General features: G+C 37.9%; 1 protein-coding gene across 1 annotated transcript in view; it reads right to left on the reverse strand.

The window, feature by feature from the left end:
• Positions 1 to 3,657: 3,657 nt before the first annotated feature.
• LOC144652251 (uncharacterized) overlaps positions 3,658 to 14,409 on the reverse strand; it is a 45,972-nt gene continuing 35,220 nt past the window's right edge. Inside the window, exons 8-10 of the mRNA XM_078512276.1 lie at positions 11,606 to 13,168; positions 7,895 to 8,298; positions 3,658 to 3,919 (exon numbers count right to left, since the gene is read on the reverse strand). Coding sequence (XP_078368402.1) covers positions 7,907 to 8,298; positions 11,606 to 13,168 — 1,955 coding nt within the window. The 3' untranslated portion in view covers positions 3,658 to 3,919; positions 7,895 to 7,906. The remainder of the gene's footprint in view (positions 3,920 to 7,894; positions 8,299 to 11,605; positions 13,169 to 14,409) is intronic.

Genomic DNA, 14,409 nt, shown 5'->3' on the forward strand with positions numbered 1-14,409 from the left:
TTGCAAAAACAAAAGTAATCTCGCATGCAAATGCAATTGCAACGACTTGCAAATTACTATATTGAGCCACCTTAATGCAGGTTCTTATAACTGGGGTTTTATGTGCAATTTTAAAAATGGATACATCATCTTGTTTGTTCTGCCCTTATCTTTAAAATGTGATACCATCTTCATTTTAACAGGGTACATTGTAGCTGGACAATCTTTCGGTTCTGCAAGGTTTATTCTCGGCTGATTTTCAGTTACAAGCTGTGGTCTTAGCGTATCTGAGGGTGAATTCCAGGTTACAAGGTAGCTCTATTTATTGGAATCGCTAAACTTAATTACTTTTCCGCTGGATTAAGTGCTATTCATACACAAAAAATAGGTGTTTACAGCTGTCCCATCTTTCGAGAGCAAAGGAAACTGAAATGATATAATGTTTTCTTTGCTCGTGAAAACTTAAAAATTTGTCAAGTAGAAAATATCTTAACAAGTGATTCCAAAACAGAAAAACAACTCGCTAGATCAAAAGCTAATAACTCAATCAAGTTTTTGATGGAAAAGATTCTTGTTTACTGTTGAGGAACTATGTGAAATTTAAACCAAAAGTAGTTTAGCTGCAAACTAGGAAACTTGAAGGTGTCAACTCTTGCAAGTGGACTTAGTTTTTAATTAATGAGTTCGGTGAAACTAATCAATATGCGAGTTCAAACAGCAAAAGTGTGAACGGTTCCTTGTTCTAATTAAGCGGTTTGTTTTGGCGAAACTTCCTTTTTCTCAATCTCACAGATGAAAACACCTTCTATGGAAAGAAACTAGTTATCCCAATAATAAGTAAGCTAATTCCTTATAATACTTATTTTCCTCATTTACAGTTCTTTCTAGATTTCTCTATTTCCGAGGTTCCAAGATTAACAATACATAACCATTTTATTAAGCTAAAGATAAAGTAAGGCCGATGCAAGGACTTTATTAACCAGCTAGATGGGTTTACTTATTATAGACAAGTTTTACTGGAAGTTAAAACTATGACAGAAGCAAGGAGGTTTCTAATAATTTATACGAATAAAACAGAAAACTCAGTCAAATTTAAACCTATAAACTGTTACTTTCACAACGTGTGCTATTGTTATCGTTTTGTTTTGATTTTACTCCAACAATTATTCATTAACTATTATGTTCATTATCAAGTTGACATTTTGCATGCTGTGATTGTTTGTACTTATCGCTGTTACATAACCTTTTGAAATCGATAACAATTGTACGCCGCTATCCACGCTGTCAGTTGCTACAGATATTCGCTAGCTATCCATCGGCTATCAGCTAACTAGAATTGCTATCAGTCTCAGGACCTAGATCAAAGTAAGTCAATTGTTATATTTTCTGTCTATCTATCTTGTTGAGTTTGCGTAGATTCTTTAGGATAAGATTTCGTAGTTGATTAATGTATTGTACTCCGTTAGTGATTAAGTTTTAGTTAGTGTTAGCTTACATAAGTTTTTTTGGCATTGTGCTTTCTAGTTCAAACCACAAGCACAATCACAATCACTAACGTCAGATTCGCTCCAACATGTGAAATCTTAGTTGATTCACCGTTATTGTGGAATAAACATTGATTACATTGATCGCAAAACAGTTTATTCTTGCTTGGTTTCTCTGGAATCCTATTGTGCGTTCGTATTCACGTTCCTATGTCTTCCTTATTTATCTACACATGGCTTCACTAACCATTGGAAAGTCACATAAATGACAAATAGAAGGTAGTTGTGCGTTCGCACCTAGCTGATCAATACAATCCTTGCCTTTCCTCAAATGAATAAATAATCTGGTCTTTGAGTAGTTTTGCGGAATCCACCTGAAGCGTATATGTGTATGGACACATGTTATATATATATATATATATATATATATATATATATATATATATATATATGTTCCACCTACAGTATTTAGTAAGCATAAAAATTTAAGTCCCAAAACTTCAGCGTAAAATCCGACCAGAGAAAATCGTGAAAAGGAAAACGTGAGATTTCAGATAACTTGCTTAGATGTTATGTTTACGAATACAATTTACTACAAATTGATAAGTGAAACCGAGGAAAAGACCCTTATTTACTTGATTAACTACAGTTATCTCCTGGAATTATGAGCCCTTTATCAACGGGATGACTCCATTGTTTCCCTTGTCAGACACTACACTAAAGTTCATAGGTGGAGGCAAAAGGAACCCGGTTACGAGTCATTTATTCTTGTCAATTCTCTAATTGGAGTATTTGTGTGTTTGGCTTAGAAAGCTACTTCTAATGTCATTATTGCGGTCCTTTCACCTTACACCTCGCTTAGCTTGAGCTAAAATATCGGAGAGATTAAATATTTACATTTTCGTGAAATATCCAAAACGAGAAAATCTTTCTTATGTGTTTTTTTGTTTTTAATTTTTTTGTTTGGTTTTGGTTTTTAATTATTTTTGCTCGTGGCTTTCACATCAATAGCAAAAAGAGCGAAAACGTACGCTACCAATAAAGCTAAATACACATGCCTATTATTCGGCGTGAGGTAAGTTGGTAAGAGATAAACGTTTATTTGTTTGTCTCATGATGGAGTCACAGTGGTGCAATAGTTTTGGTCATCATCAGGTGATGAGGTCGATTGTTTGTGTGTTGCTTTTTGTAGCATGTTTGTTCATTGTCATTACACATGTCATCGCGGCAGTCATTATTATTCTGATTATAAGGTATTGTTTTCTCATAAGTCCGCTTTATCGATCAGCAGTTGTGCTCTTTGACCGTAGGTTTCCATGCTTCAGGAATGTTGAATTCATTGTCACTATTGTTGTTTTCAAATTTAAGTCATGCAGGGATTGCCTCTTTGACCCTACTTTTATACCAGTGGGGATCAAGGTCACAATATCCCAAATATTTAACTTTCTTCCAAGTAGGAATTTGCCTTCCTCGTTGACATGCTCCGAAACTGCGGAAGTTTGTGTATGAGCAGGCAGTATGTCTCTGTTAAGTGTTCATACCATCAACCCAAACACCTCGCAACAAAGCCATCAGTTATATCCAAAAAAGAACCATTTATCGCCAGTATTTCCTTCAAAAGGATAGCCTCCTTCGAACTAACCGGTGCAGGAATTTAAATCTACCTGTACTACGGTTCTACCCTACATTAAATCTGTTTCATAGGCTCACAGGCACCGTTTAAAATCTGAAACAAAAAACTTAAAGAAGCCCTAGAAACAACTAATCAAGATGGTGTCATTTCTATAACATTCCATTTAAATGTGAAAAGGTATAAATCAGGAACACAGGATGATTGTCACAATAAAGGATAAAAGAAAACAAAGCGACGTACAGCTTGTCTGTACACAAAAATAACTTTCGCAGTTTTGGAACACGCCAACCAAAAGGGGCATCTTCCTGTTTGGAACAAAGTTGGCGTTTTTGAGCGAGATCGTCACTGGTACACATGCAGGTGTAAAGAGGATATCCAACATCTTCATAAGGACAAGAGAGATAGTGGAATCGAAATTGTTAAATCGAGCTGGAGCATCCATACCTACAACCAAAAAGCACAACAGCCGATCGATGACCAAAAGTACCTATGAGGGAACAAGAGCTTATATGTCTAACAATTGGGATGTGCCAATAGAGGCGACCTTATGTTATGTTAGCGACCAATATCTCAAATGAACACAATCGTTAGACAAATGAATAAACGGTCATCATCTCAGAGGGAGAAGACCCGGCTAATAAATATATTTCTTAACTCTATATAATAAGGCCATTTATAGTTCCTATGTTTCACTAAATAGGTTCAATGGTTAAATTAAATCGGCTTAAAATAGCTCGTTCTAAAAAAAGAGTTGTAGGGAAGCCTGTGTTTCTCCTGTCCTCCAGTCATTTTTTAGCTGAGCTCAATCAGGCAGAGCTGAGACCTGTCATAAGGAAAAGACTACTTTTGAATATACGACGTTGGGTTACAATGATAAGTTATAACTTGTTAATTTTAAGCAGAAACTTAAGTTCCGCTTTATGATTGGGCATGCCAGGCACAACTTTCTCAGTGACATGTATAGCTGTGTGAAAACCATGCGTGCTGTACACACCAGGCCTAGGGAGCATAAAGTCAGATGTGTCATGGGGACATGTAGCAAAGATAGAATTTGAATATGTACATGTTATTTGAATTTATGTTGTCTACTAAAGATATAAAATATTAAGAAAAAAGGAACATGTACACGAACAGGCAAATGTCAGGAGTGCATGTGTCCTAATTTCATGCTTGGAGAGCACCACGATTTCTGTGCAAAGGCACAATATAAATTAAATTTAGGCACAGACAAGGCACATGTAAGGCACAGTTTAGGCACGGTTTTGACACAGTTAAGGCGCAGTTTAGAAATGGTTTTGGTACATGTTCGGCATTGTGAACACAGAGAATTAATAAAATGAAGAAACGCCGAACAATTTTTAAGTGGATGTTAAATGGAAAATCGTGGGGTACAGATAGTGTGCTAAAACCGTTCCGGTAAGGAAATTTACCTTTCCTTCGGCGGCCAAGAAGACCTTGTATCATGGCGCTTCCAATGTGTGTTTTTGACTACAATTTACAGACTTGATCTCGTTTTAATGTAGCGTTTCAAGACTTCAGAAAGCAGACAGCAAAATGGTGATGTACAATATTGCTATGAGCTTGGATGGAATTTTAATTTTATAAGGATCGTTAAAGCCATCGAGGGGGAAATTGACTACAAAAGCCTTCGGGCTAAAATTAAACACTAACGCTTCAGCGGGAATAGCAATGTGAACATCCTGCATGCGTGCATGTGCATGGCTTCAAAGTGTGCGAAATTTTGACGCTTTTGAATACATTTGTTAGCTTTATCTTTAATGGAATTAATGTGAAACAAAGTGTCTTTCAATTTTCTTTTATTCGTGTCGCTTAAGTTTGGAATTTTAGGTCTTTGAAGCGAACAAATTTGAAATGCACATGTAGTGTAATGGTATCTTAGGGCCTGTTTATATGGAGGAGAGTTGTCCCTGGTAGGAGGGCTACCCTCTCCCCCGAGCTATCTTTTGCCGAGCGTTTATATGAAAAAGTTGTCCCTTTTGACCGAGCCAAAACTTGGCCCTCTCAGTTCAAAAGACTGGCGAGAGTTGTTTTGAAACATCTATTTTGCCTGCCTTTTTTAAATAAGGAACGCTGAAACATCGACCACGACCATTTTTTTGGACAAATTTACCGCTGAATACGATTTCAATGTATCTGCAATTTTGTTTTGGTCTACTGCAGCGTTTGCGCATGCTCTGTATGTGTCAACTTGTCCCTGGTAGGCGAGGCGAAAATAACCAAACTGTTTATATGGAAAAAAGTTGGCTCGCTCCCCAGGGTCACCCCACCTTCAAAGCGAGTGACCCTCCACCCAGGGTCACCCTGCCCCCCGAGCCAACTTTGCAATTTCTCATATAAACAGTTCGCAGCTATTTATAAAGAAACGTATGAAAAGCTATCTCGCCCGGGGTGGCTCGGTATGGAGGGTAACTCTCCTACCAGGGACAACTCTCCTCCATATAAACAGGCCCTTATACGCATCTTTTACGGGCGACTTACCGTCGCGTTTTAATTGTTTTATAACTTTTACTACAGTACTTCAGAAAATACAAACGAGTATTTTTATTAATAGTAATCATGATAGAAAGCATTTGTTAGTGTTAATTTTGTAGAACAAATTCTGTAGTTTTGCAAGTGGTATATTGTGCTATTCCATGTCGCCATGATTTGCAAAGAATTTTATCCCCTCGAATTACCGCTTTTCTGCTCCACGATAATACCACATTGCTCTTAAATAAATCTCAGTGACAGTTCTACAGAATTAAAACCCACCTTTTTCCAAAGTATTTTGTGATAGTTTTATATTTTGTACCAAGACGTAGAGTTTTTGCCAGTGTTTAAAATGATGCACTAGGGTAAACAAAATTTTGGGTACAGTTTTGGCAGAGTTTATGCACGGTTTGGGCGCATAATAGGCACAGTTTATTAGACACAGTTTTAGTACTGTTTCGGCACAATTTAGGCAAAAGATAGGCACAATTGATTCACAGTTTCTTGTGCATTGGTAAGCAAAAAAACTGAAATTCGTGCATTTGCACCAGGAAGAGCGTTTTTGTGATTTGGAAACGATGGTCTAAGATAAAAAATCTAGATTTATTTTAAAAATGGGTTGTAATAGCTCGGTAATGTTATAACTGCCGAAAAGCCAATTTTATGTACATTTGAAATATGGTGTTTTAAGGAGGCTCGATGTAGTTTTTTTAGCCGAAGGGTGGTTGTTTTGAAAATTAAAATTATCTAGGAAGCCAATGTTTGATTTTTGCCAAAATACACCATAATGATCAAATATGACCAAATTTTAATTTTTTGCCCGTCACTTTGTTACAAAGGTTACCATAGCAACCATTGACGCTTTCTTTTGTTCTCAAACAAGCTTGATTTTTTTCGAAATCTAGATTGACTCTTGGTATTCATTTTTTGATATGTTCAAGTATAGTAGATTTACTACCTGTGCTCAAAATTTTAGGAAAATCTGTAAGAGCGTTTTAGAGTAAATCAAGAATGAAGTTTTTGGCATTTTCTTATAATTTTTTACAATCGGCAGTCAATATATTTTAACAAATTAAAGCAAAAAGTCTTTCGCTTTTAGTTAATGGTCTTTGATGGTGTAAGTATTTATATTTCAGTGAGAGAAACTGTGCTCAAATAATACGAAACAATTTTAAGGCGCCTATTTTATATTAAAACGGTGTTTTTCTGAAAATTTCATTCTTGATTTACTTGAAAACGCTCTCACAGATTTTTCTAAAATTTCGTCAACAGTTAGTCAATCTACTAAACTTTAACATATCAAAAAATAAACACCAAGTGTCAATCTAGATTTCGAGAAAATCAAGCTTGTTTGAGAACAAAAGAAAACGTCAATCGTTGCTATGGTAACCGTTGTGACCAAGTGACGGGTAAAAAAATAAAACTTGGTCATATTTGATCATTATGGTGTATTTTGGCAAAAATCGAACATTGGCTTCCTAGGTAATTTTAATTTTAAAAACAACCACCCTTAGGCTAAAAAAACTACATTGAGCCTCCTTAAAACACAAAGATAAGTGGATAGAAAGGACAAGAGAGTTTAAGAATGCACGTTTTGCTAAAAACGAGCACATCATCTAGCGGGTCGCAAAAGTAATCAGGTGAAAAAAACAGCCCTCGGGGTTTTGTTAGGTACGCTTTTTCCAATATTCAGTATGTACATAAGTTTAAGTTTCTTTCTGGGAAGTTTGAATATTGTTTGCCTTATTACAATCGAGAAATCCTAAATGTGCCTATGTTAGACCCTAAATGAAGCACGATGTAAAAAAAGCCATTTTCGGGAGTGTTTTTTTTCCGCCATTTTTCTTCAAAATACACTTTAACCAGAAAATAAGTCTTTCAGAAGAAATTTCTTTGAAAGTTCTAAGTTGTGTTCAATTCTTAACAAACTCTGGCTTTCAAAAGCTTAACTACAGCATTTTATAGTCGAATTTACAGCTATGATCACCAGTAGCATGCGCCAGGCCTTAACTCCTGAATTTACAAGGCTTGATATGCCACCGGGCACCAAGAGGATTGACTAACTACTCACTGTACAAGTTAAGGAGGAGGGGAAGAAGGGTCATCTTGTAAAATAAGCTTAGGATATACTACTACTCGATGCAAAATACTTTCGATATGTCTAACGAGCATGAGGGGGTATGAGGGTGGTACAAATCTGATATCACGATAATTTAAGGTTTTGTTTTCACTTGGAACAAGAAAAAAGGAAACCGATTTAAACAGCTTAAGCTTGTCAATCATACAATCATGCATAGTGTGAACTTACAGTGACTAATGACTAATTTACGGTGACATCAGGCATTGTGAGAAGCGACTTTAACTCCGTTTGTGTCCCTTGATCAATTTTTTTGCTGCTGCAGTTTAGGCCTTGGCGATTGTCATCCTTTGCCTCCACTGTGTCACCACCAACATCATCATCAACATCACCTTCCTCGTTTTCCTCAAGGGTAATATCAATTGCACCACTGTCTTGAAAGGCAGCCTGAAGTGTAACCATTTCAAAGTCACCTGTTTGCAGCTGTGTTTTAAGGACGTTCGTTCCAGCGATACCACGAATTTCTCCCTGCAAATCGTTTAGAGGGAGGAGCAGAGCCAAGCAACAAGAAAAAGACCACTGTGGATTTTTGCGCCACTCCTTGAGGAAATCGTATAGGAACAAAGCGTACTCAGCTGAAAGCAAACCAAGAATGAAGCGATCTTAAAACGGAAGAACTGGTTTAAATATTGAATGGAAAAACATCTGCTCTTTATTTAGTCAATGAAAATAGTAAATGGATAATCTATCCCTGGAATGAATATTGTGTCAAAAAACTTTGAGCAGTTGCATGTACGTGGCCAATTAAAATTCAATTCAATGGCCAATCAATTAAAACCATGACTGTCTTGAATTATTATAAAATAGCTACAAGAACATTTCTCCTTTTAAGGTTCCAAAAGAACATCCCTTGTTTAAAATTAAGCGAATTTACCGCAAAACATCATTAGTTATTTCAGTGGACAAAACTTGACCAAATGTCTCTGTATGCTTTCAGTTGCAAATGCGAAGAGTGTTTCTGATAGGACATCTCTGGTCAGTTTGTGAGTCGCAGCAAACCGATTTTTATTTGAAAGGAGATGAAAGGACTTCTAGCAAAAGCAAAGTACATCAGGTTTACTGTCTGTCTTACAGCTGTTTATAAGCCAAAAATTTAATATATAGATTTAGCCAAGCCTATAAGCGGAGTTCCACACTTATTTTCTTGTTCTTCGAATTTTTTGAAAATACTCTCATTGAAAATTCTGTTACTATAGGAGATCGCACGATCTCTCGTACAATTCGTGATTAATAGGTCCTCCTGATGTTTTGCAAGTTCTCGGCGAGTGCAATTTGAGAACTTTCAAAACATGACGAGTAGCTATTCATCATGAATTGTACGGGAAGGTCGTGCGATTTTTTTAATTTATAGTATACTCAACAAAATTACACTTCGAAACAGTAAACTTTGATTTCTAAAAGTCTTCGGGCCGACATCGGAAAATCTTCCGAAGAGTTTGGTTCAACTCTTAAAGTCTTCGAATCAACTTCGGAAATAATCGGAAGTGTTCGGGTCAACTTCGGAAATCTTCGCAAGTTTTCGGGTCAACTTGGGAAGTCTTCGGAAGTGTTCGGGTCAACTTCGGAAGACTTCAAAACTCTTCGGAAGACTTTTGGTCACCTTCGGAAAGAAAACTAACTGGTACTCTTAGGGAGTACAATTTGGGATTAATTGCACTGCTCTTGTCTAATCAGAATCCAGTAATATTTTTGAGTGTACTATAATTGTCAAGAACGATCCATAGCCGAAATAAATCGTGAACTACAAATTACAAAATCCTGTCATTACCCTGGGCAAGAAAAGTATGATTTGAGCCCGCGATTCAATGGAAAACTATAACTTGGTCGGCGGCCAACTTCAAAAAAACACATGAACTCGATGAGTTGTACGTCTGACCCCGCGATATGGTCATGTGATACTGGTCAGCAGATACCTTGTTTTGACAGCTGTCAATTGACCATAACATAAATGACCAATATCAAAGATACAAGCGGACGTTAACCTCGACATTCCTTGGGATATGATATGATGACATTCTTCCCCTCCCGGTCGAGTGACTTGTGACTCCCCCTCCCCCCTCCCCTAGAGTCTGTAGGCACGGCGCGCGTATGCTCACTAGATAACCAAATTTTTTCGGCTTCGTGGGTTAACCGGATTTCCTTACCCATGGTGCTCCGCTGGCGCGCTGCGCACGCTGCAGCTCCGCTAAAAAAAGTGCCTTAAACACATTCGGCCACGCCACTTTTACTAAAAAAGTGGCCAGCTCATAAAAAGCTTAAAGACCAGCCAAGAATATGGAAGACTGGATATCCTGTTTCTACAACAATAGTCTGATGATACATAGAAAGAAAAAGATGGTAGCCTTAAAATTTCAAAAGAAACCCCACTTGATGGATAAACGAAATAAAGTTTGCCTGAGATTATCGCTCTGACCATAGTCTCCTACAGGAGATTGATGGCAGAACAGTCCAAAACAACCTGTTTGAGCAACAGTATAATTACGTTTAAAGGCGACAGCACCATCAAATAAAGTATTCAGATTGGCCATAGGCTCACCAGTCAGTACGACTGAACTGGTTATTGGGTAGGTATAAAAAACTTAAGATTGATGGAGTCCAGTCCTTTCAAAAGCACCCTAAGATGATTAACTCACACTCCACTAAAGAGACACCATTAACATGCACAGGTAACCCAACGATTGCTTATTAACGATTGGCTTTTAGCCTGGCGCCCTTGTTCTCCCTTTTCCACCTCCCTTCGCCTGGAAAATGTTGGCTGAAAAGAGCACCTTAGCTGTTCCCAGGGCGGTAGGAGAGAGGGCATCGAAACGAGCGGGTTTAAGCAGAAAAGCCTTGATGCACATGCCTGGGTACCAGTTACAGATTTTTGACGGTTTCCCTTTCCCTGACCAATATGGCGATGTAACAAATGATTTTCACGATAAATCATTAACAGAAGCATCTGAGGAATAGGAGGGTGAAGATGTGAGGTTTGAACATGTGGAGGAGAAGGGACTTGTTTTCTTAAAAGGTGTTGTCACAGAAAGCGGATAGTGACTGTAAAATTGTAATATCGAGGGTGCAATCATTGTATTAACTTTGAACGGCCCAGAAGCAAAATAATGCCGTTTCTATCTACCTATGAAGAACAAGCTCTTCACAGGTTTACACAGGTTGGAAACTTTCCAAAACCTGTGAACAGGGCACTTTTCACAAAGTTTTGTGAAAATTGTAACCTATTTACTCGATCATGCTAAAGTTCTGCCACGTAAAATTGGAAGTTTGCATTCTGACCCTTTTTGATTATGACCGATCATTTCAGAAATTCGTTTGCACAATATTGATACATATTTCTATTTTAAAATCACTTAATCCAGTAACTGAAATCCTTCGAAGTTGTTGACAAGCTTTATGCCAACGTCCATTTGCGATCTTTCAATCGCCGTTGTGAATCTGTCACTTCAGAGGATTAAAAAATGTAAAAGATCACAAAAGATCATTCTAAAAATTTGCGTACACAATTTAAACAAATAAAGGTGTCTTTATATAGGTATTTCAGGCATTTATAACCATTTTCTTTTGACTGGCACGCTAAGAAACGACTTCGCAGCATATTGCTCGACGGCCTGTCTTTGACACTACATTCATATTATTACAAGAGAAAAAACACAGACACGAAGAAGTTCTTATATAAACCATGGGCTAAACATGGTTTGTGTTTCCCTTAGAACAATACCAGATATTGAATTTGTTTATGCATTACAGCAATTTCATGATATAAAGAAAAAAATATGAACTTGTCTGCGGAACAACATGGAACAACTAGCATGCTAAACACAACTGGCTGAACATCTAAGCTCACTGTTTGATTGAACATATTTAAATATTAACTTTTTCTCTTACCAACAAGCTGACCTATCACCAGCGAATTTGCTGCAAATACCAATATCTCGAATAGGAGTGCGTCAGTTTCTGGGCCGATCGCGCCTGTTACATATTCTGTGGGAATCTTACTTGCTGCTCCAATAACCAAGTTGACAACAGTAACGGCAAGGGAAGTCGTCATCAGCCTGTTTTCCGTCACGTCTTGTAAAGGTTTTACCCAGGCGAAAACGAACCCATACATCCCAGCGATGACCAGTGCCAAGCCAATGTAGGACCTGCTCTCTTGTCCTACAAAAATTAGGCCACATGTCAGGATTACCTTACGAGTCATTTCAACAAGTTCCCAATACCACGACCGGGTTTTGTAATTTTCAAAGAGAAAACGTAACCCAGAAATCATTTCCTTGTTAGAACCGGAATCCTGCAGTGTGTCTGCATCTTGTGTGGCCAACCGTGCTCTTTGTTGTCTCCAAAGGGCCACGAAAGAGGCGGCAGGAAGGGCAAAAATATAGGCAGTTGAAATGTATGCCACGACAAGCATATGATTGTACTTTTGCCCTTGACATGGTACACTGTAATCCGCTTTCAGGTACTTGGAACACAAAACTTCTTTGTCATCTCGGCAGAGTTTCCTGCAAGTGGGTGGCAGAACAGAGGCTGTCTTGTAGCACGTGCTGAGGTACGTCACGTACAGGAAGAAAAACAAATTCCTATACACAAGCTCCTTGGATTGCGAGACTCGCCTTGACTTTTCATCTTGCTCAAGGTTGCGATTTCTTGAGATGAGCAGTTTATGAACTCCGTAAGCAATGACTGAAATGCAAACTATAGCAACATTCATTGTCATCACTGCAATAAGACTTCCGAAGGCATCCAAGTGTAATCCAGGGAAAAGGCACTGGAGCGGTGCTATGTGCAGCACATTCAACTGAAGAAATCCTGAATATTTAGCGATCGTTTCAAGAGAACCTGGCCATTTGATGTACGAGAACACTTCCAGCAAACCATAAGTGACCTGATAGAAGCCAATTATGATCTTAACCTTCGAAAAAAACTTATCCATCAGAAGGCGTTCTTCTTCCTTCTTATTCTTTCGTCTGCTTGACCACACCAAAAAGGCAATGATAATCAACATGATGGCCAAAATTATAGACAACTGGCCCACAATCCACTTCTTTGATGGGCATTGTGTGCAGAGTTTAAACTGTTTGTAGTATCCTGGACTGCAAACACTGCAAAGTGGACCTTTGTACCCATTCTCACAGATGGAATCTAGACCACCCTTACATGATGTTTCTGCTGGGCACATGTAAGGCGTAGGTATGGGATAAGGGTATTGTACATGGAAAGCATCTAAGGCTGGTGAAGATGTCAAGAGATTTTTAATATAATGTTCGTACCGATTTTTGTACGTCTTGTTTCGCCATTCCCACCAATGACCAGGTTTCAATGAAGCGTAGTCATCTTGGCATTTCAGTCCCCTTTGGCCACATTTGAAACATCTTTCGAACATGTGGGTTCTATATTGTCCCTCCAGGCATTTACAAGCACGGTTCCCAGCAAAGAAGTCAGTTTCTGTTCCTGTTGAAAATTTCAAAAAAGCCATAAATTTATTTGTTAGGAGCACTTTAACTAAACTGCTAATGGTATCCGGTCGTTTAGCCTACGAGTGGATTCGCTAATGACGAGTTCGCTAACGCATAAGATCGAGACGTCTACCTCTAAAGTCGATTTGTTAACGAACTATCAGTTGTTTTACTAACGTATTTTGAAGATTCGTATTTTAAAATATGGTGATAGAACATTACAATAGAAAATCAATCCGCATTTAAAAATACTCGTTTCATACGTTGATTTTGAGGATGCCATCAAGCTGGGACAAGTACGGCAACAAACGGAAGAACATTGACCAGCTCCTGAAGACGTGCAGCTGCCTTTACAACCCAGCTCGTGATACACTCTTTTTATATACAAGAATATAAAATACCAACATTTGGTGTTTGGTGTTCTCAAAGTCTTTTCTTCGAACTATGCATGTGCAAAGTTTTTGAGTGAGTAGATCCAATAAAAACAATTTTGGCTTGCTTTTGTCGAACAGTGGTTAATTTAGGTAAGTGTAAACTAAAATTAAAAATATTGGTTAAATAGGGTTTAAATGCTTTAGAACAGTCAACAAACATAACATAAACAGCTCCCTGTGAGGAAACATAAAAATGGAAGGACTTCGGGCTCTCAAGATTAACTTTTTGAAGTGATTCGGGTTTGTCTTTTGGCAATCATCTATAAATTAGAGAAATATACTTATTTACACTTGGTTTACCAAAGTGAGAAGGGCCGTACGGCTTTTTCCGGCCCTGCTAGAGCGAGGCGTACGGCCCTCATACGGGACGTTTTTCATATGGTTTTCCAAAGATATTGCGCGTGGGTCCGTACTGGTCATATAATAATTCCCCTTATTGACCAAAAATTAACTATCAGAAATTTTAATATGAAAATGCAGAGAAGCACCAAGATTTCTACCAACAATAATTGGTCTCACTTCAATTGTGCCCTAATTTATAAAACACTCATAAAATTACTGGATTCTGATTGGAAGAGAGCACTTCAATTAATCCCAAATTATACTACTTAGGAGTTCCAATAACTTTTCTCTCCGAATTTAACCTGAAGTTGTCCAATGATTTCCGAAGTTTTTTGAAGGCTTCTGCAGTTGACCCGGTGACATCTGAAGATTTCCAAAGTTGACTGAAAAACTTTTAATGAATTCTGACATTGATCCGAAGACTTAGTTAAATCGAAGTTTTACCAAGATAAACTGGGGA

The sequence above is a fragment of the Oculina patagonica genome, chromosome 4 (genome assembly GCF_052425735.1).
Source record: "Oculina patagonica isolate OP01 chromosome 4, crgOcupat, whole genome shotgun sequence".
NCBI classification, from domain to species: Eukaryota; Metazoa; Cnidaria; class Anthozoa; order Scleractinia; family Oculinidae; genus Oculina; species Oculina patagonica.